This window comes from Mchenga conophoros, linkage group LG8, assembly GCF_057382185.1.
Source record: "Mchenga conophoros isolate Kocher_MC1m ecotype Shallow Benthic linkage group LG8, M_conophoros_male_GT1.1, whole genome shotgun sequence".
Taxonomy (NCBI): Eukaryota; Metazoa; Chordata; class Actinopteri; order Cichliformes; family Cichlidae; genus Mchenga; species Mchenga conophoros.
This window is the reverse complement of record NC_140533.1, coordinates 22,032,065-22,052,632: the sequence shown is the minus strand read 5'-3', so window position 1 is coordinate 22,052,632 and position 20,568 is coordinate 22,032,065. Positions and strand designations below refer to the sequence as shown.

Here is a 20,568-nt window from a genome sequence, read left to right as displayed (position 1 = left end):
TCAACAGAGGCATGCAGTGCAGCTTCAGCACCAAAGGAAGTGGGCCACTTCAAGGACACACACACATGTGCACACACATGCACACACAGAATGGGGAGAGGATGTTTTTAGCAGGACACAGATGAGTGAGGATAAACTGAGGCAGTGTTAAAGAACTGAGCTGCAGTTGGCAGTACTTTACTGTGTGTGTCTGTGTGTGTGTGGGGGGGGGTGCTCATGTGGGCGTTTTTGCTTGTATTAACTGTCTGTTGGCAGGTGAGATTAACAATTAGACATCAGATTTCAGCTTTACAACTTGCTTCATCAGCAGTTATCCTGCAACCAAACATTATTGTTGCAGAAATTATTTTAGTTTTTTTTAATGTAAAAATGTACAAATGCCACGTCTCTAATAGGGAAACATTTTATTTTTACAGAGCCCTACATTTTCTGCCTGAAATCCAAAAATATTCTTTTTTTTACACTGAAACAAACCATTATCACATATTATTTATTCATTTATGTTCATTTATTTCATGAATATTTATAAATCACGTTTTTAAGATCTTGTTAACATTAAAAAAAACACTGTCAACCAGTCCATTCAGCAGCTAGCTGTAAAAAAAAGCTTTGCTCTTTGTTCTGTATAGTGTCTTACTGCTATTGTGCATCGATACTAAGTGAGATACTCTCTCTCCTGCTCCTCAAGGCCCCTTGGGCAAAGAAGTTAACCTCCTGCTGCTGCTGCTGCAGTGGAGCTGCTGTGTGACAACAGCTGCATCAGTGTTTTTTTTTTCTGTATCAATTTATGTAGTATAATGAGCGAGGTGCTCCGAGGTAAAGCGCATGTTCAGCAACTTTTCATTGTGTAAACACAGGTAAAAAAATATCATAGCTAAAGGATGTATGGATAATGCTGGCTTTGATAAAAAAGAAACATGGGTTCACTCATCAGGCATCAGCGTGCACATGTGCGTGTGCTTGTGTGTGTGTGATGCAGTGGTAGGGAAGAGCAAAATTAAGATTGTAGATGTGCAGCGTTTTCTACATGACTCTTATCAAAAACAAAACATGTCTGTATGGATTGCAAAGTTAAATTTTTTATCATACGCTTGCATTGGTTTTCCTGCAGTTATACAGCTGAAGTGAAAGTAAAGTAAGATTTTTCACACTGCACATTGCTGCAGGACCTGTACTGATGTCAGAGTTCAGCACTACCTGCTTGAATCAGAATCTGACCCTGAACAAGTAGAGACTGCTGTAGCACGCCACACTACTTAATAGTAAAGAAAAATATTTAGTGTGTGCAAACAGACGCAGTATGCTAAATATGCCATGGTGCAGGTCAGCATGCTTTACTGGTCACTCTGATCCTGTCGAGGTGGACGCTCAAGCTTCAGTGAAGAGGTGTTTCCGCTGCCTTTAGTCTGTCTGTCAGCAAGATTATTCTGAAAATTCCCAGCCTAATTCCTTGAAACTAGGTGGAAGTGATCCTTCTAATTTTTCACGTATTCACCATCAGGGAACGCTAAGAATAAAGCCAGCCGAGTTGAGGTTGTGGCTTAGCAGAAATAATTCACACAGTTCTTGCTGACTCCTAAGATTTTTGCAGTTTCTGATTGCACTCAACTAACATTTTGACATTCTCTAGCTTCTGTTCAGTGGGCATACAGTCAAAGCTAACGCTAATGTTCAGCATTTGGACATTTTATTGCAGAGAAACTTCCATAAAAAATCAAAGTAATGCACTGATTCTTTAGTTCCTTGGTTGCTGTGAGTGCACGAAGACTCTTATGTTCACTCTGACTGCCCACAGCAGAACATTTGTAGCTGAGACGTTTTATAGTTACAGACTCTGGCAAGCAAATAAAGAGGCCGGAGTGCAAGGTAGCTGCTTATTCTTTGTTTGAGGCTGTGCCAAACTAGCCGCTACGTGAGCGTTATGGAAATGTGTTACATAGTGACACTGATAAGTCATAGAAGAAAAGCCTGGACTGCAAACAAGGGATTGGAGGTAGTTTAGCAGCAGTGTTTTCTTTGGGAGACAATGTCTCCTCTTTGTGTTGACTTGTAACTTTGAAGGAATTTGCTTTTTTTAAATATTCAAATAACAGGAGAAATTTAGCATGGTTGTTATTATTATGCCAGTAGCCCTATAAGGCAATATACAAAAAACACTCAAAAAGAAAACATTACTCAATTTCAAGGTCTAGCGGTGGGGACAAGTTTGAGGTTTGCACTTGTTTGAATATGATCCTAGGAACCAGACAACAAAACAGGCTTTTGAAGCATTTCCGATATTTGTGATTTGATGCAAAAGGCAAACTCATCACTGATGCAGGGGGAATTAAAACGAAGGGCGTTTATTGAAAGTCATCATTTAATGAAAGAATTCAGAGCAGGTTTGAGTGTTGGAGCAGAGCTCAGTTGATGATTAAACTTGAGAAATAAAATCAGCATTGGGAAGGTAGAGCAAAAAATTGTAGTGTGGCTACAATTGTATGTAGCTTAAGAACTATTCAAAAGTTGTGAGCCATCCCTCAATTTGATATATTTCGAGCCTTTCCAGATGGTATTGCATGGTGGATGAAAATCTGACTGTACTTTTTCGTGTTCATAGTTCCATCAATTCTGACAAGATCCCCAACACCACTGGCTGAAATGCAGCCAAAACCATGACAGAGCCTCCACTATGCTTTACAGATTATTGTAGCAGCTCACTTTTGTACCTGTCCCCTGACCTCCTTTCGGGACCTCTTTTAGTAGTTTTACTGGACTTTTTTTCCTATCGCTCAAAGACATGAATTTCAGATACTGTTCACCTAAGGTAGACAGGTTTTTCATGCCTGCCACTTCCTTTGTCTTCCAATTGTCCAACTTCCTTAATTTTCTTTGAGGACACACAGCATGCCATGATATGCCAAGTTTTCAGCTGTTGGCTCTTTGGAAATCATTTTGTTTGCAAAGATACATTTTTACTTTATTTTGCTGTATTTTATAGACTCATCTAAAGAAATGGGAACAAATTATGTGTTTGTTCCTAAAAACACATTTCAAAATTGGTTTCCTGCTATGTTTTCTGTTATGTGTCGACTTTAAATGGTCTCATCCTTTAAGTATGTTTTTTTTAATGCTTGAATTATTTAAAGGTCAGTGTTAAGTGGTTAAACAAACCAAAAAATGAAAATGGTCAGGTACAAGGACTGAACTGAAAACGAGTGGAGTAGCAGCCGACGTCTAGAAGATAAACTTTGAAAAACCTCTGGAGAGCCCGGAGAACTACTCAAGACCTCTTTAAAATAGTAGGAAATTCTTGCTCCTTGGATTTAAAATATAAAGGAAAGAGGGGTGGCTTATGACTTTTCTATTATTGTATCACACCTTAGAAAAACATCATATAATTTTAATTTCATGGCAGTATCACCTAATTCAAATCCACAAAACTTTAATTGTGCGTGATATATAATGATAGCATCATGCTGCAAATCAACCGCCTTAGAGACTAAAGTCACTTAGATACTATAGCATGGACTAGAAATACTACAAGGGAGCCTGTTTTGCTCATTTTTAACTTCAAGAATAAAAATGTGAAGCTCGAAGTGAGCATAATCTTCTAAATCAGCAGTCCCCAACCCCCGGGCCTCGGACCGGTAGCGGTCCGTGAGTCGTTTGGTACCGGGCCGCGAGAGTTGAGGCTCAGGTGTGAAATGTGTGGTTTTCAGGGTTTTTAATCGGTTTTCAGCGTTATTTTGTTATCGTTTTTATCGTTAACTCGGTTTTCCTGGGTCTTTTCACGTGTGTTATGAATAAATCTTCTTTTTTTTCGGTACCGGTACTAGTTTTATTTTGTTGTATTTATCCGCGACACCTTAAAGGCCGGTCCGTGAAAATATTGTCGGGCATAAACCGGTCCGTGGCGCAAAAAAGGTTGGGGACTGCTGTTCTAAATGACAGATACACGAGTCAAAAGTACAGGATATTATGAACTTGCTTTTGCGATGACAACAGTATCATGTGTTAAACAAAAAGCACAGGAAATGAGATGGCATTACCAGATGTGGTAATAGGAGACTGGAACAGGAGGAGCTGGGGACATGGAGGGCAGAATTCAGCCAACAGAGTCCTAAGAGCACTTTGAGGCAGGTGGTGCTCCGGTTATCCGATTATGAAGGCCTCCTTATTGTCTTTATTGAAGACTACCGGGGGATGTTTGAATGTGATTGGTATTTAAGAGAGTCAGCTGATGCTGATCAGCTGACGTGCAGGAAATGCCTCAGTGTGACAGTGTTTCCAATTATTAATGACAGCAGCTGTGTGTATGTACATTTTGGAAGCCTTTAAAGTTACAGGAATTTATAATAAGACTGTTTATCAAGGCTTCTAAGTCACAACCCAACGCCATTTATATGTGATGGTAACCTATTTATTTAGCTCTTTATAAGCAAATCAATTGACATTTGTAGGCTTCATTAAAAAGTGGTCACAGAGCTCCACCCACCTGCTGTTTGAACCTTTTGTTTGTAAGGGTCAGCCAATTAGACGCAAGTTAAAGCAAGTGTTCAGACTGATGATTAATAGCACCAAGGCTCAGTGAATTAGAGCTATTTTGAACAGTGAATCATGCAAAACTACTCAAGGTGAGTCCAAGAATGAAAATAAGGCGTTGGGTATTACCATAGTCAGTTCATTTTATGTTGTTCAGGCCATAATGACTCAAAGAAAGTACCAAAAAATGTAATCTATTTGGAGTTTCAACTCACTTTGACTTCTTAAAAAAGGTGAATCTGCATGTTTTTTAAGTAATACGGGAGTTTTGCCAGAGACAGACCACAACCCCCAAAAACTGCAAATCCCATAAAGATGCACACAACAAGATGAGGCAATGAGCCATGAGCTCACACACTGATTTTAACATGAGCATTTAAGCTGTATTATTCCTGTGAATCATGAATAAGTAGAATGATAAAGATTACATGAGTGTGTGGTACTGTATTTGCCAAAATAACACAGATATAGTGGAATGACACATTAAAGGAGAAAAATCCTGATCCCGTGACCTCTCCTGTCAGGGGTCCTGATGGCCCTGCGTACCCCTGCGGGCCATTCTGCTGGCATGTTTTGGGCCAAATCAATACGACATTGCTGATAGTGATCGCCTTTGTCTCTGATATATGGCAAGGCTCCCCAATCCATAGGGCACAAGGGTTCACTGAATGAGTTGATGAGTATAAAATTGATTGATGCTATGGCCCTTGTTCTAAAGCCAATCACCACCTCTGTGATGTTAGACAGCGGTCTTCACCACCATCATCAAAGCAGCAAAATCTTATAGATGAATAAAGTTTCCTTCCTGCAGTAGACATTCCTTTGATTTGCCACCTGTCTGTATCTACATTTAGCCGCAGCCAATATTGTTGCAGTCTTTCATGTAATCTGTGTAATCTTGCGTTTCTTGACTTTAGCCGAGGCAGCACAAGTAGCCTTACTAAAACTGCACCAGGTCTGAGCAGAAGTGCTGTCTCAGGGAACCATAAATCTCACAAATATGCAGTGAACACATGAGCGTACTTTGTGCAAACTTTTTCCAAGGCATCATAAATCTGGCACTCATGCATCAGGTATCATCCTGTCACTTATCACACCAAGTAAAGCATTAGCTGATGAGGTCATCGTTTTTGTCATGCATAGAACTGGTGTTTTTTTTCCCCCCCTAAGATGTTCCTGCAGTCTCACCATTGTTTGCGAGAGAAAGACAAAGAAATGAAAAAGGGGGAAAAAACGAAGAGGAAGGAAAAACAAATGATACAAATGATAGCAGGGGCGAGAAAGACAGGGGGAGGAACAAAGCGAGGGATGTGCTTAGAGGAGGAGAAAAATGAGATGGATAGATACATGCTGATGAAGAGAGATGGGCATGGAGAGATTGTGCCCTCCTTGTGGCTGCTGCAGTGCTGTGCAGGGAGCCGATTCATCACGACCAAATAAACTACAGAAAGAGGAGGAGAAACAGTGAGGAGGGGAAGATAGAAGGGATACACTGGCGTCAGCATGCAGTCTGTTATCAGCTGTCTTTTCTTTCTTCCACTTATCACTCTCTTTATAAGACACACATTCCAGTGTAATGCTCAGGTTTCTTTTGCAATCATACTGTAAGTGCGTGCAGTCTTGTGCATTTGTTCTGCAGATCTCTGTAGAGGCCTAAGGGACACTGCTATGTTAATATTATCTTTTAACATCATGCTGAATTAATGCACTCAAAGCTCTTTCTTCCAGTTATGCATTGAAGAGAGGGAGAACGGCAACAGCTGGTTTACCTTCCCTTTCTGCAAGTTTTTTTTGTTTTCTCTTTAGTTTCTTTGAGTTTTTTTGCTGGTAGTTTTCCATCGCCATGTCTGCTGACTGTCTTTTATTGCTGAAAATATACAAAGCAGAAAGCACACTCAGTGGAAGCTGATGGAAAAAAACAATTAGCTGAAAATGGCTGAAAGCCATCACGCGCTGCAGACTTGGGTGTTGATTCTCTGCAATCATTTCACATTACTGAAAGTCATTTGATTCAGTTATTTTCAAAGCTACAGTGTGAGTAACCTCTATAAACAGATTTTGCAAATCTGTACGCAGAACTGTTCGGAAAGGACAAGGGAAGAGGTTTACTACCAGAGGTTTCTTGAGGATGGCAGGCTTTGGTTGGATGCAGGTAAACAGATCAGGTTGATGGCAAAAGAGGAAGTCCACTTGCTGAGTGCAATCTGATGTCTGCTTAGCTTTTCAATATGTCATCAGTCTCATTTTGTCTTAAATCAAAGTTAAAATATCACACTAAGCCATGAATTACTGCACTTAACTATAGTTCACGTGGGGTTGAAGCATCCTTTCTCACATATATAAATGATGTATGTACTGCAGGTTTCCACGTTAATACCTGAAAAACATGTTGAAAGAAGTAAAAGAGGATTCCCTGCTGCATCTTTAACTGTCTGTTTGAGCCCATGCATCAAAAGCATTAGTGAGCAGCCTCATCTCTTCAAACACAGAACAAAGCGCTCGTTTTGCCACACTGCTGGGTGCAGATTAAACTCACGGATCTCATTTGTTTTAGATTTTAGTCAAACTTTTTAACTCCAGAAAAACAGAGCACCTGGCCTGCTCTTTTCTTTTCAGCGGTGCTGTCAGTCCCTATTTTTGGCTGCTGTGTACCTGCAAAACCAACATACCAGAAAACATGCTGTGTTACTATGCCAACCTGCAGCCACGAGCTGTCACGCCACCAAACTTAGCCTTACTGCATATTCAAAAATGGTAATTCCACTGATTATGGCGACTGACGCAATTGCAGTTTCTAAGCAGCGAAACCATCAGAAATAAAGAGAACAAATCTTGTGAAAACAGGTCGCTCCAAATCGAGATTTAATTCATATTAATCACGCAATAATTTGGCTGTCCTGGTTTTTAATTTAGTATTTGTTCAAGTTTGGCCTTGTTTTGGTTTAACTGATATTCTTTCTTGTGTTTTTATAGAGTTCATGTTTTCCCAGTGTGTTCTTTCTTTTCTTGTTCCCACTTCCTGTTTTACTCTGGTAATGACTGTGTGTGTTTTTAGCTGCTTTACTTCCTGTTTGCCCTCCTTTGTGATTGCATACCCCACCCTCATTACTTTCACCTGTGTCAGTTGTTTTCAACTTTCTTTATCTTTAATCGACTGCATGTGTGTATAAACTTGTGTTTTCCTCACTGTCTGTTCATCTTTTTCCTCTTTTGTTCCATTTTTAATCCCCTGTTTTTATTTTCTAGTCTTTTGCACTTCCTGTATCTCCTTTTTTCATAACAGCCATTAAGGGCTTGCTTTTTGTTATTCAACCTGCCTCTGTGTCCTGCGTTTGCGTCCTTTCTCCCAGAAGTCCTGACAGAAGGTTTTAAATCAGTACAGACAAAGTGCGCACACAAGCAGGCATTTTGCTTTTAGGTGCAGGTAGTATATGATGGCACAAAAGAGAAAAAGTCTCTATTGGATCTTTTTCAAGGACATAGATCAAAGTGTTGCTTTTCCAAGCATGCTTTAAGAACTAAATAATGAAAGTTCAGCTTTTAAGAATTTTTCCAACATACTGAAGCTTTTAAATCAGTAACCAAAAGAAGGGTGTATTCAAACTTTTACTTATTGCTCAATTAACATCTGATTTATGGGTTTTACTTGCGTAACATGGATCTTTGGGCTGTGTGGGTAGTGGAGCAGAATGATTTAATTTTAGATGACATGAATCAAATGCAGTTTCCTGCTATTTCTGATCACTCAATAATCAAAAGTGCATTTTATTTTTTAGTAAATGAAGAGCAAATTAACTAAATGTTTTGCTTTGGCTCTTTGGGAGACTCCAAAATTGCCTTTTTTCAAGAACAACCCTTTGATTAAAAGTCATGTGAAGCACATGAGTTGCAAACAAATAAGAAAACAGATATGTTAAAAATCTAGCTCTCGGTGATGCAGAGCAGGATCAAACCCGCAGAAATAAATAAAAACAAGAAATTTAAACATGCTGAAGCTCAAAGAAGGAACAAGAGGGAACTGAAATCTAAGGAATAAACAATAAAATTAAGACAAAAAGGGACAAAGGACTTGGTTCCAGTTTGAACACTGGATAAATAATAAATTCATTAACTGTCTTTCAGGTTCTTTGGCATCTTGACATCTTCCGCAGAAGCTTTCGACAGCTGACCACTCATAAGTGCATGGAGGACTCGTGCATCTTCTGTGCTTTGAAGGTAAAACATCCCCTCCTTTTGTCCTCTAATGGCTTGTAGTGGTTTTACTGTAAACCTAAAGCAGTGCCCATTACTCTGCTGTATTTCATTGTGGCAGTTTTCCTGGTTGACAGTTTCTGTTGGTCCATTATGGTCCACAATTCACTTATACTTCAGTTTAATGGTTTAACATGCAAACAGTTTATTATTCCATTACATTTATCTGCCAACCAGTGTAGGGCGACAAAACTATGTTATTGTGTTTTCTTTTCATTGGGTCCTTTTGTTATCACGAAAAGACTAATTACAGTAAATGACAGATAAACAGAGGGAGATATGATGCAAATGAAATAAGACAAACTAATAAACAGCAAACAGAAGATTATTAGAAACAATTAGAGCTGCACACACAGGAATGTTTATTTTTACATGTCCTTATATTCATTTATTCATGCTATATAACAACCAAAACCATTTTGGGTTTTTTTAAGCTAATTAAAGACTAAATTCTTTTATGGATTTACGCAGTGGTCGGGGAAACCTATCTCTTTCAACTCAGCAGGGGGGATTCTTGCAACTGGTTATGTAACACTCTAATACTTTTGATTATTTGCTTTAAAAGAGGGAAAAAAGCACACCAGATGAACAAAAGTTTTAAACACAACCATTTTCAAAGGAGGTTTGGTCTTGGACATTAGCCTCATTGTTACTAAAGGTTGTACCTCAAGGCATGCCATTACAACCAGCATGGTGCTGTCGCCCAGACTTGATGTTCACATTTCTACCAAGAAGCTGAATCCACTGCTGAAGAGAATTCAGCAACGGTTTGCAGATGCAGTTGCAGATTCTTTTAGCCATGATTTTCTTGCCATGAAAATAAGTCCAATTTCTTTGCTACCCTGTTCTCAAAAAGGCTCCAGGACTTGTGCAAAAGAGGTATCTGAAGCAGCAGGAGTAAGAAGCAGCTCAGGTGTTCGTGTATAAAATGAGTATCACAGATTTGTATTTTCATGTCAGATCACTTTAACCCCTTAATGCCTAGTGTATAATATTTGATACATACAGTTTTTGAGACAAAATAAATTGCACAGTACATTTTAAGCAATTTAAAAAAAGGCAGATGTAGGAAATACGATACAAATTAAAAGTCATATATGGAATTATACATATAATTTGTTTTTTAAACAAATTAGTCGGATACTTTAATAAACTGTCCATTATAATAAAACATTTGATTTTTTTGGCAATTTCATGGTTTAATGGTTCACGCTTTAAAGGGTTCAACACTTACTCTAGTCTATCTCAAGCCAAAGACATGCAATGTATAAGCAGTGCTGCTACATTATATATATTTTTTTCTTGCCTGTATTTGTATGATTTCTTTCCACTTAGTGACCTTTATTCTTTTTTTCTTCTTCAAAAACTATTAAAAACAGCTTGTGAAGATGAGGTTTTAACTTGACAACAAACCTACTAATCTACACAATTTACCTGTTTTGTTATTGGCTGCATTTAAAATAGGCTTTTGCTCATATGCAGTATTTTGTCTTTCTGCACATAGTGTAAAAATACAACATGTGGTTCTGTGAAGAGCAGATTTTATTAAGTGTTTAGAAGCAGCACATTTATAGACTTGTGTACTGGTTAAATTAATTTATCATATTTATATGTATGAATATTTATTATATTTCATCATTTCAGCAGTGGCAAAGTAACCAAACAGAAACAGGAGATCGGTGAAATCGTGAGACCCTCGTAGTAAACGAGTCTTATGCAGCACTGTTTCCGCCATTTGTTGCATCAGTGATGACAAATATGTGTCTGAGTGAAGAGAAGTGCTGTGTGTAATGTGGTGTGGTGTGATTCAGTGTGTGTGTGTGTGTGTAGCGGTGTCGATGTGTGTGTTCCACACTCTGCTCTGTCTCCAGTGCTTCTCTGTAATTAATTGGCTGACTGAAAGCGCTGAGCTAGCAGAGCCCACGCTGGGATACTACACACACACGAAGGTCCTACTTGTATGCCGAACAGGCTATGCTGCTACACACGTACGTCTTAAGATGCTCACAAATCTTTCTAACACACACACCTACACACACACCTACACACACCCTCAAGCTTTTTGGGGTGCGGTGCAACAGCTGTAGAAATCAAAGGTATTGTCACCATGCTAAGCGTTTACATTTTCCTGTCAGTTTCCATTAACCGTCCCACCAAAGAACAGATGTAACATTGTTCTTACACTGTGGCTGTAGTCCCTACAGCAGTGGAGATAAAAGTCTCTGAGCAACTAGCCAAAACACACGCCAGATGAACGTTAATGGTTGCTTAAATTTTCACGCATCACATTTAAAGAGCCAAAGACATAAATGCAGATTGTGGATCCTTTTATTTTGGAGGGGGATCTCTGCAGCAGATGAAGGCGCCTGCCTTCGTAGTAAACATAAGTTCAGAGGCTGCCTGTGGCTATCCCCTTAGAAATCACTGCAACATTTTATCTCTCTCAACAACAACACAAACACATGCGCACACTTGGATGCAGATATACCCGAACGCAACACACACACACACACAAACACACACACATGCTGCAATGAGCAAGAAGACAGAGGAAGAAAAAAGAAGGTGAAGAGGAGAAAAACGAGCAAAAGGGAAGCAGAAAGATGAATGAATGTGGGAGTTTGCGTCGATTGCTCCTGCCCTCACACTCGGACTGAGTTCACACACACACACAAACATACATACACGCGCACACACCTTCCTTTCTTACTCACTCTGCCTCATCCCTCCCCCTTCTCCTCCCCCTCCCTCCTTCTCTCCTCCCTCCCTCTCTTTGTAGGGTATATTCCCCCTCCATTCTCCTTGGTGCATTGCTGCAGTCAGCACACACACTCACACCCTATTGCTCTCACTTTTCCGTTTTCCTCTTCTCTCTTTCTCTATTTCCCTTTCTTATTCTCGCTCGCTCTCTCCCTCACTGCGTTACCTTTCCCACTGCCAACCCTCGGCTCGCACACACACAGACCGAAGCCTATTGTTGCCTATTATTTTATAACATGCCCGGCCCACCTGATCACAGCCATCTTGCTAGATCGTGCGTCCACAATTTCAAAAATAACACCTGAAATGAAGAAATCATTAACTTAATAGCACCAGACTAAATCACACTTCACAGCTTCATTAAATGCTTATTTGGCTTAATTAGATCCTAATTTAGGCTAAACCTAAGATTAGTGCTGCAATCAGGCTTGAAAATCCAGTTTAAACTCACATTAATTTTGTTGTGAACTTAATGTTTGAAGTCGGTTGCTCCGTGATTAGGCGTAGGAAGATTAGGTTTGGTGGAAGTGAACTCTCAGCTGTCTGTCAAACAGACTTATTTGCTTTGGCAAATACATTTTGAAGGAACCCGGAGGGTTATTGCAGGGTTCAATGAATCTGACTTTTAATTTGATACGACATTAATAATAATAATTGAAAGCCAGTTTGAGAAATCAAGTCTGTATTATTTATATTTATTTCATTTAGGATTTTTACCACTTCCCCACATTTCATAAAAATAACCTCTAAAGATATAATTAATTTAGGTAAATGGCTTGATGCAAATTAATATATTAATTACTAAAAAAAAAAGTTGCCTGATAAGTTAACTTGTGTTTTCAGAAGCAACTTTTCCCTTTTCTACTGTTTGCTGTTCTTGCTGACTGAAGCTTCAGAAAATTATTGAGCAGCCTCCAGCAAACGCAATTTAATCAAATGAGTGTACGTTTTCCGTCACAGTCTGTACTGAAATGCAACATTTTTCTGTCTTCGATAGATTTACACTTGATGGATAAAATTTCCCTCTGTTCTTTCTGCTGAATCGCCCTTTTGTAATTCAGTCAGGACCACTATAGTCAAAAGACAATTTGTGGTTATAGTTTGGTTTTTGTAGAACAGCACTCAGCACAGAATAGAGCAGACATCAAAGGGTGGCATGAAAGGCAGATTTGAGGTTGAGGTGGGTTGCAAAGTAGCTTGAAGAGAGCAGCAACTGTGGGAAGGCTAGTGCAGCTTAAGAATAGCCCTACAGTATTGTGCAAAAGGCTCAAGCCACCCCTAATTTTTTTCTTTATATAGGAAATAGGTCCAACATGTGCAAACATGGCAATACAGCATATAAGGCAAAAACAATTTTTACAGTTCTAATGAGCTTAAAGGTGAATATTGGGTTTGAGTGCCTTTATTCTGCAACTCAGCGTTAGCTCTCTCAGGCAAACTTTCTTTGAGTAGTCTTCAGGAAGTGTTTTCCAGGCTCCTTTGAAGGACATTCAAAGCTCTTCTTTGGACGTTCTTTGGATGTTGGCTGCCTTTTGTTCTGTTCTCTATAACGCTTCCATAATGTTGAGGTCTGTGCTCTGACTGATAGTGTTTCATTGCGTGTTTTTCTACCCAGGTATGCTTTCAAACACATTTTCACTCGGTGTGTTTGAGATGACTGTCATGCTGGAAAATGTTGCCAATCAATCAGAGGCTGGGTCCAAATCTGATGGTATTTTTCTGGATTCCATGCATTTTTACAAGATCCCCAAAACCACTGGTTAAAATGGAGACAGAGTCTCCACAGAAGCATCTAGACACTCACTATTGTACTTCTTTCCTTATCTACTCTGTACATATTGAAGCAAAAATTTCAAAATTGGATTCATCACTCTGTAAGACTTGTTGCCACAGATTTTCAGTCCATTCCTTGAGTAATTTAGCATAACTCGCTCTTTTATACCCGTTTCCCTAGTTGATGAATGGCTTGAGGATCAGCTGAAGGGCATCTCTCCAGGTTTTTCTGGAGTTTTTTCTTAAGGACTGCAGCAGACAGTTTTTTATGTCTGCCACTTCTTTATTTGTCCCCTAATTGTCCAGTTTCCTCAGTTTAAAAAAAAAAAAAGACACAGTCAAGACTTTTGCCCAGTGCTATATGTGATATTTGCCAAGTTGAAGTGCAGAATGGCATTGCAACACAATGTGCAATACTCCATGCAATACAGTGTTACCATATAATTAATATTACCACAAGTACTCTATTGCTTCCCCTCAAGGATCAATCAGAAAATCTTACCACTTTTTAAAATATAGTTTTAATGCCTGTTTTAATATTAAAAAATTATCTTTTATTATGTTTTGCCTGTAAAATGTCAGAAAAGTCACAATTTTATGAAGGTGTCTTTACAAGTTCAACAGAATCTTCATCTACAGTATGAGTATCAAACACTTAAAGAACTGTTAGGCTGAAATGGATGCAAGAGTTTTGAAACACAACAGCTTCTGTTTTCTGTTTTGCATGTAGGTAAAAGTAAAGTTCAATCTGAAACTAACCTGAGGAGGTTCGCTGGCGTCCATGTGGATTTTAAGAAGCTAAGGAATTAACTGATTAACTTTTTTAGCTTGCCTAGCTCTAATCCAGAGCTTCCCAAAGCTCTAATCTATTTAAAGTTATACCCACTCAGAATACTTTAAGTGTCAAATGTGTTTTAGCCCTGCAACAGACTGGCGACCTGTTCAAGCTGGAGCCTGCCTGTCAGCTTGGTTAGGCTCCAGCACACCCTGGACCCTGAACTAGATAAGCATTTGTTGAATGCGAATAAAAAACCTTTACCATAGTGCAATTTATCACATGTAGCAATTCCAGTATTTATCTGCACTGATTCAGTAACATGAGGATAGATGGAAAAACATTCACAAAATAGGAATACTTGCTGGTGTTTAAGATAAATTAACTGTGTTCATGATCTTATATTTCTGTATACCAAACAAAAATGGAACCAACGTGGACATAATCATGACACGTGGATGCTGATGAACTGTGACTATGTTAGAATATTTTTATTTAAATTTTTTGTTTCTAAGTCCTCCAGACACAGAGCACCCGCTGCGTTTCAGCGCAGCCATCTAATCAGTGACTGAAATACCACTGGGACGGAAACCAGCAGAGCACCAACCACTGCTCCGACACGTCAGAGCGACTTATGTTTATTTCTGTTTTGGGCTGTTTTAGCGTTGGTCAAAAATAGTTGCTCGGTTTTGCTTTTTTTTTTTTCTTTCCCCCTACTGAGAATTTTTACCATCAAAAAATTAGGTCATTTTTATCCGTTGGCAGTCTGGAGGAAGTCCATCCATGCTTTTATCTCTCCCTCTTTGGACACTGCAGCTCTCCTTCGTCCAGCTTCAGTCAAAAGTTGCTCTCGGTGCCTCTGCTTGAACTCAATACTGGGTGAAGTGCTTGTGTTAAGACCTACATCACTACGCTTAAGTTTCAGACTGCGTTTTCTTGTGCCACTACTTTTTCTGCAGCTACTGCCACTATTTACAACTGTCTCAGGCCCCTCCCTGCCTAGTTGTGCTGGAGGTTTCTTCCTGTTAAAAGGGACTTTTTCCTTCCCGCTTTCGCCAAAGTGCTTGCTCACAGAGGGTCATATGACTGTTAGGTTTTTCTCTGTTTTTTTGTGTTAATGTAGGGTCTTTACCTTACAACACAAAGCAACTTGAAGCAGCCGTTGTGATTTGGTGCCATATAAATTAAATTGAATGGAAATTGAATTGACAGTTGTTCATCTAATCCCTTAATTTAATCTAATTCAACCTTGACCCATGACCCAAGTAAGTGCAGCGCTATTATTTCTACACAAATATCTACAAAATTACTCAAATATATATATATTTTCTATCACATATTATATTACCAAATTATTAAAACAAATATTCTGTATGTGGAATTATTTCTGGATATATAGAGCTTTCAATTTTATTGGAGCGAACCTGTCAACCACTAAAATTTGGCTGAAATTTCACAATCCCATGTAGGATTTAAGGTATTTAAGTCAAACAGGCAATTTTACAAAAATGAGCTGACCAAATAAGGTAACAAGGTTTGTGCCATTAATCTAATTTTATTTTCAGATACGAGTTAGGCTTCCGAAAATTCCGAAATAACAAGACGATCAGTGTTACTGCTTTGTGCCGTTATTCTCTCGCCTTACTCTGTGTTATAAACACGGCTAATGACTTCCTAAAAGCCAAAATACAGCCCCCGCCAGGCTCCACATCTTCAGTTGCCGATTCTTTGGTTTTCAGATGAATTTTGTTGAATTTAATGCACAAATTTGATGCCAAAAAAATAAATTATTAATTGTATTAAATAATCCTGTTAAAATTAATCTGATCAAAAAATACAGAATTATGATATTGTGGCAGGAATTATTTACCTGGAATATTTATAAAGAAATTAGAAACACTTTATCAGTTTTTCCCAGCAGTTAATTTTCCAAACGTATTTAAAAAGTTAGCTGCACAGTTAGAAGAAGAATAGTATAATGCCTAAATCAGGGGATCAGGACTCCAGTGGCTCACCATCTAAAGTCTGAGACGTTGCGTGATGATAAAGAGAGACACAATTTTAACACTTAACACTTGCTACACCTGCACGAGCATAAACATTGCCATCTTCTTCCTCTTCAAAATGACAGATCCTCCCTTCCACTCTGATCGCTGCCCTCAAAACACACTTCGGCGGCCTAGCTTTTCCTCCGAGCCTCCTGCAACAGTTTGATTTGGTTTTACGGCTCCAAAGCACTCTCAGAGCTGTTTTTGTCAGAGAAAAGTGAACTACAAATGCCATTTATTATTGATACTGTCTGATATCGAGGCCAGCTGTGCCGTTTGTTTTAGTCCACTCGGACTTTGTTGTGCAGCACTTTTGTCCCTGACAAGATCACAACTAGCTTTGTTTGTGTGTTTCTTTGTTTTATGGGTCATTTGACAGAACATGGTTCCTCTTTACAGGGCAGCTGTGTTTAGAGGTTTTTGATCTGCTCTGTAAAAAAGTAAAGTAATGGATCTTTGAGGAAAAGAAAAGAAATTAACAGATTCGTGGATGTCTTTCTGTTTGCAGAGTATCTTTGCTCAGTTCCAGTTCAGCAGTGAGCGCGTCTTGCCTTCAGATGCACTGCGGAGCGCTCTGGCCAAGACTTTCCAGGACGAACAGCGCTTTCAGCTGGGCATCATGGACGATGCTGCTGAGTGCTTTGTGAGTCTGCGACAACATTTATCCGTACACACACACCTGCACACATAAATAAGAGGTGAGGGGATGCCTAAAGGCTGATCTGAGCGAGTGTTTGAGGAACTCCCACATCTTTACTGCAGTCGGAAGCCTTCAGGGGAGAGGAGATATCGAGCACAGCAGCCTCAAAGAAATATGCCTTTTGACAAGCGTGGAGTGTTCACTTTTTGTTTAGACTCTCTGTGTTTGTGACTCCACCGCCGGTGCCTGTTGGGTTGTTACACTGTTATGCTGTGAGGGATTCCTTGTCATCTCATCTGATGTATCTTCAAGCTTACGAAAAACATTGAACTTAATGGGAAAACACACCATCTCCCCTGAGTGCCTTTTCAGGAGCTCTGCAACCAAACTTAAACAGCTATCTTATTCTGTCGGCCAACAATCTGACCAAAAGATAAAATCATTACTCCTTTCTGATAGCTGAAGAAAACATAATCATTTAAAACATCCCCTGGCAGCGTTCAGTCGCTAGGGAAAAACATGCATTACCCACAGTAACTACAGTTGGTCTACTGTGGCAGTGTAACTTGAAGATGTGCAACACCGTCTGGAAACTGAGAATGTTCATCTTCAGTTTGAATGTGCTGCAGCCAACACGATTCAAGAGGCACAAATTTAATTTAATGTTCTCCCTTTCTGTTTTTTTCTGGTTTCACAGTTGGTAAGTAGTTCGCAGGTGTTTGCAGTCTTCAAACTGTGTGCTAGCAAACAAAACAATTACAAGGAGGTCTTGGTTCAGAATAGTACACCTAGGGACGGCCAGCAACCTCCAGCAATCACTCCCGATCGGGTTCATGAAACGGTACAGTACATGATTGATCTTTCCAAAATATTTGAGTTCTACGTGCAGCGGATGCTAAAATATTCTGGTGACACTCCACAGGTTCTGTTACTTCACTTCCTCGGCGCGTTCCTCTTTTCAAACCCTCTTGTTGCGTTCTTTTCGCCACTTTTGTGCCTCTCTCTTTCTTCGTGTGCGTTTTATGTGTGTGCCTGAGAGGCGGTGTCTGATCGATTGGTAGTAAATGTGTTCAGTCAGGGAATCCGTCGGCTTCTTATGAAATATAGATGCAGCTCCCACGGTCAGATTAACAAGAGCACCAACAGAGAGGAGCGATCAAACACGCGCTCGTGCACGCACCCACACTATAACTGACCATATTCCCGTACATACCACACACACATTAACTGATGTCTTTCCCACGTGTTTCTCAGGAGAACCTCCTGATGCGAATCCACTTCCATATCAGCGCAGAGAGTAGAGAGGACATCTGCACAGCAAAACACTGTATTCCACACCAGAAGTTTGCCATGACTCTGTTCGAACAGGTAAGGGGATGTTTGTCCCTTCTGCGCCCTCAAAGAGCTGCTACATCTTTCACTTTTTGAATGCATTAATTAAACCGTCCAAACAACATGAGCGCGACGTCTTGGTATGAACCTCAGAATGCTTTTCGTTTCCAGTGTGTGTGTAACAGCTGTGGAGCCACATCAGACCCCCTGCCCTTCATTCAGATGGTTCATTATATCTCCACTACATCCCTGTGGTAAGACAAGACGCACACCTACACACCTAAACACACACAGACACACCTACACACACTGCAGTAAATCTGGCAGCAAGCTGTGGCGGGGTGGCAGTAAAGGAAGGTACAGCGTGTTCCCTACTTCCCTGAACGGGTCCCTTACTGAACCGTGAGTGGCAATCACACATTACGTCCACACACGTGTATCTTCGTGCAAGGGCAGGTGAGGATGTGCAAAACGATTCCCCCATGTACAGGTAGATGATGTTGTGTTGACAAATACACATGCAGGATGTGTGCGTACTCAAAAAAACCCAGCACATGTGCCGAGTCAATGAAATAAGGTGCAGGGAAAGTAATCAATCAGGTGTTTGATTTAGCGGACCCAGGGGCCGACATAAATCTATAAGTGGAAGTGAGGGCCCCGGAAAGGCCAAACAAGACAGAAATAAGAGGACAGATCCTCCTATATCCCGTTTGGAAATGAAACACAGCCGAGGAAATAGAGGAATGAATGGCGGGGAGGGGGCAAAAGTACAAATAAACATGTCAAAGTAGTTGTGGGGCACAGAGGTACCACAGGTCTCTGTTTGTGCCTGTGAGCGCTGCCAAGCTATTTTTACCCTTAATGAAGCCTGTTGTTTACAGTCTAGATAACCAAATATGCAAAAGTCAGCATGAGTAAGATAGTCAGAGGGCACCAAAAAGAGAAAACAAATGTGTGGTTCAAGCACACGGTGCAAGAGTGTACCCAGCCGGTGTGTTGTTGTCGTTGTATTTTCTGCTTTCTTAGACTCCTCATCTGACTGTGTATCTGAAGAGGAGAGGTTGAGCAAGGGGTTGAAATCGAGTGAGAGAGTGTACAGAGAAGAGGTTGAGTTCATTTCAGGCTAATGGAAGAGGTGAGAGGAGGCGAGGAGAACGGCTAGGAGGAGGACAGGTTTTTAAAATTGTTATTCTTAAAGGAAAGAAATATGTCGCTAGAAAAAGCAAAAAGCAAACAAATAAAAACAAAAGCACAATGCCGAATAAATGCACGCATTATCCCATACTGGGTACCAAGCCTGAGACAGATTTGTAAAGTTTGTTTTGTATTCACAGAGAATTATAACATATATTTGAGCTTGTCCTTCAGAGGACAATTGTACTTAAAAGGGATAAACAGAGCTTAGTATTAGTAAGTGTCATTGTTTTATGCTTTAGTGAAGGAGATTGTCAGAGAAAAATGCATTTATGGTGGACAAGTAAAGCTTTCTGAGTGGATAATTGTAGAAGAACTTCTTCAACAGTAATGCTGATATATGGTTAATGCTCAATTACTACAGTGGGGTCAAAGATCAGCATCAGTCAGACAGGGTTTAGAAATGTTCTCAGACTTAAAAGGTTTTTTCACAGCTGACATGCATGTCTATATAATCTACATCTTTTTCTTATTTATTATTTTTTCATTTAAAGAATATAACGTTTGTGAAGTGAGAGAAATACTGGAGTAAATTTCATTTGGCTTCGTAGTATAGTGTGTTGCACATTTGCCTAATGAGTGCTTGTCTTGCTAAGTTACCCACTGTAGAGGGATTTTTCATTACCAGCATCAATATCTAAATGCAGAGGAACAAACAAACAAACTTATCAAGTTTTCCTTCTTTTGGGTCTAACTCTGGGATGCATTCACTCACCGGGTGTCTGATTTTATTTTATTTTATTTTGTGTGTGTGTGTGTGTGTGTGTGTGTGTGTGTGTGTATCCAATGCTGCAGTAACCAGGCAGTGAGGATGCTGGAGTGCAGAGAGAAACCCACGCCGGACATGTTTGGAGAACTGCTCCGCAACGCCAGCAACATGGGAGACCTACGCAACTGCCCCGTGAGAGCGTGCACACACAGGACACTTTTGCATGACGCACGTGCACTCCTTTCAACGTGCACAGAAAACGTGCATTTCATTTTGTGCCCTTCCACGCTCAACTTCTTCCCTTTTATCAAGAGAAGAATGTAATCAGGAAACTAAAGCAGGGTGAAAATCACATTCTGAAAATATAATTTGCACTTGTTTCATCATTTCTTTGTTATTTTTCCTCCTTCTCGCTACGGCGGGTCTCTGTTACATAATCAGCGGCTCATTTGCATTTTCTTCCCGTTTTTCATCTCTCTTTCTATTACGGGAAGCATTTTCCAAGTTGTCCTCGTCGACCTCCCATACAGTAAATGATGGCAATCATCAGTTTCTTCTTGTG

General features: G+C 39.9%; 1 protein-coding gene across 5 annotated transcripts in view; it reads left to right on the top strand.

The window, feature by feature from the left end:
* usp54b (ubiquitin specific peptidase 54b) overlaps positions 1-20,568 on the top strand; it is a 57,969-nt gene that overhangs the window by 12,684 nt on the left and 24,717 nt on the right. For all 5 annotated transcript variants that reach the window (XM_085284959.1, XM_085284962.1, XM_085284960.1 and 2 more), the window contains 5 exons: positions 8,647-8,739; positions 16,640-16,774; positions 18,026-18,139; positions 18,275-18,357; positions 20,093-20,198. In XM_085284959.1, the coding sequence (XP_085141085.1) occupies positions 8,647-8,739; positions 16,640-16,774; positions 18,026-18,139; positions 18,275-18,357; positions 20,093-20,198 (531 nt within the window). The remainder of the gene's footprint in view (positions 1-8,646; positions 8,740-16,639; positions 16,775-18,025; positions 18,140-18,274; positions 18,358-20,092; positions 20,199-20,568) is intronic.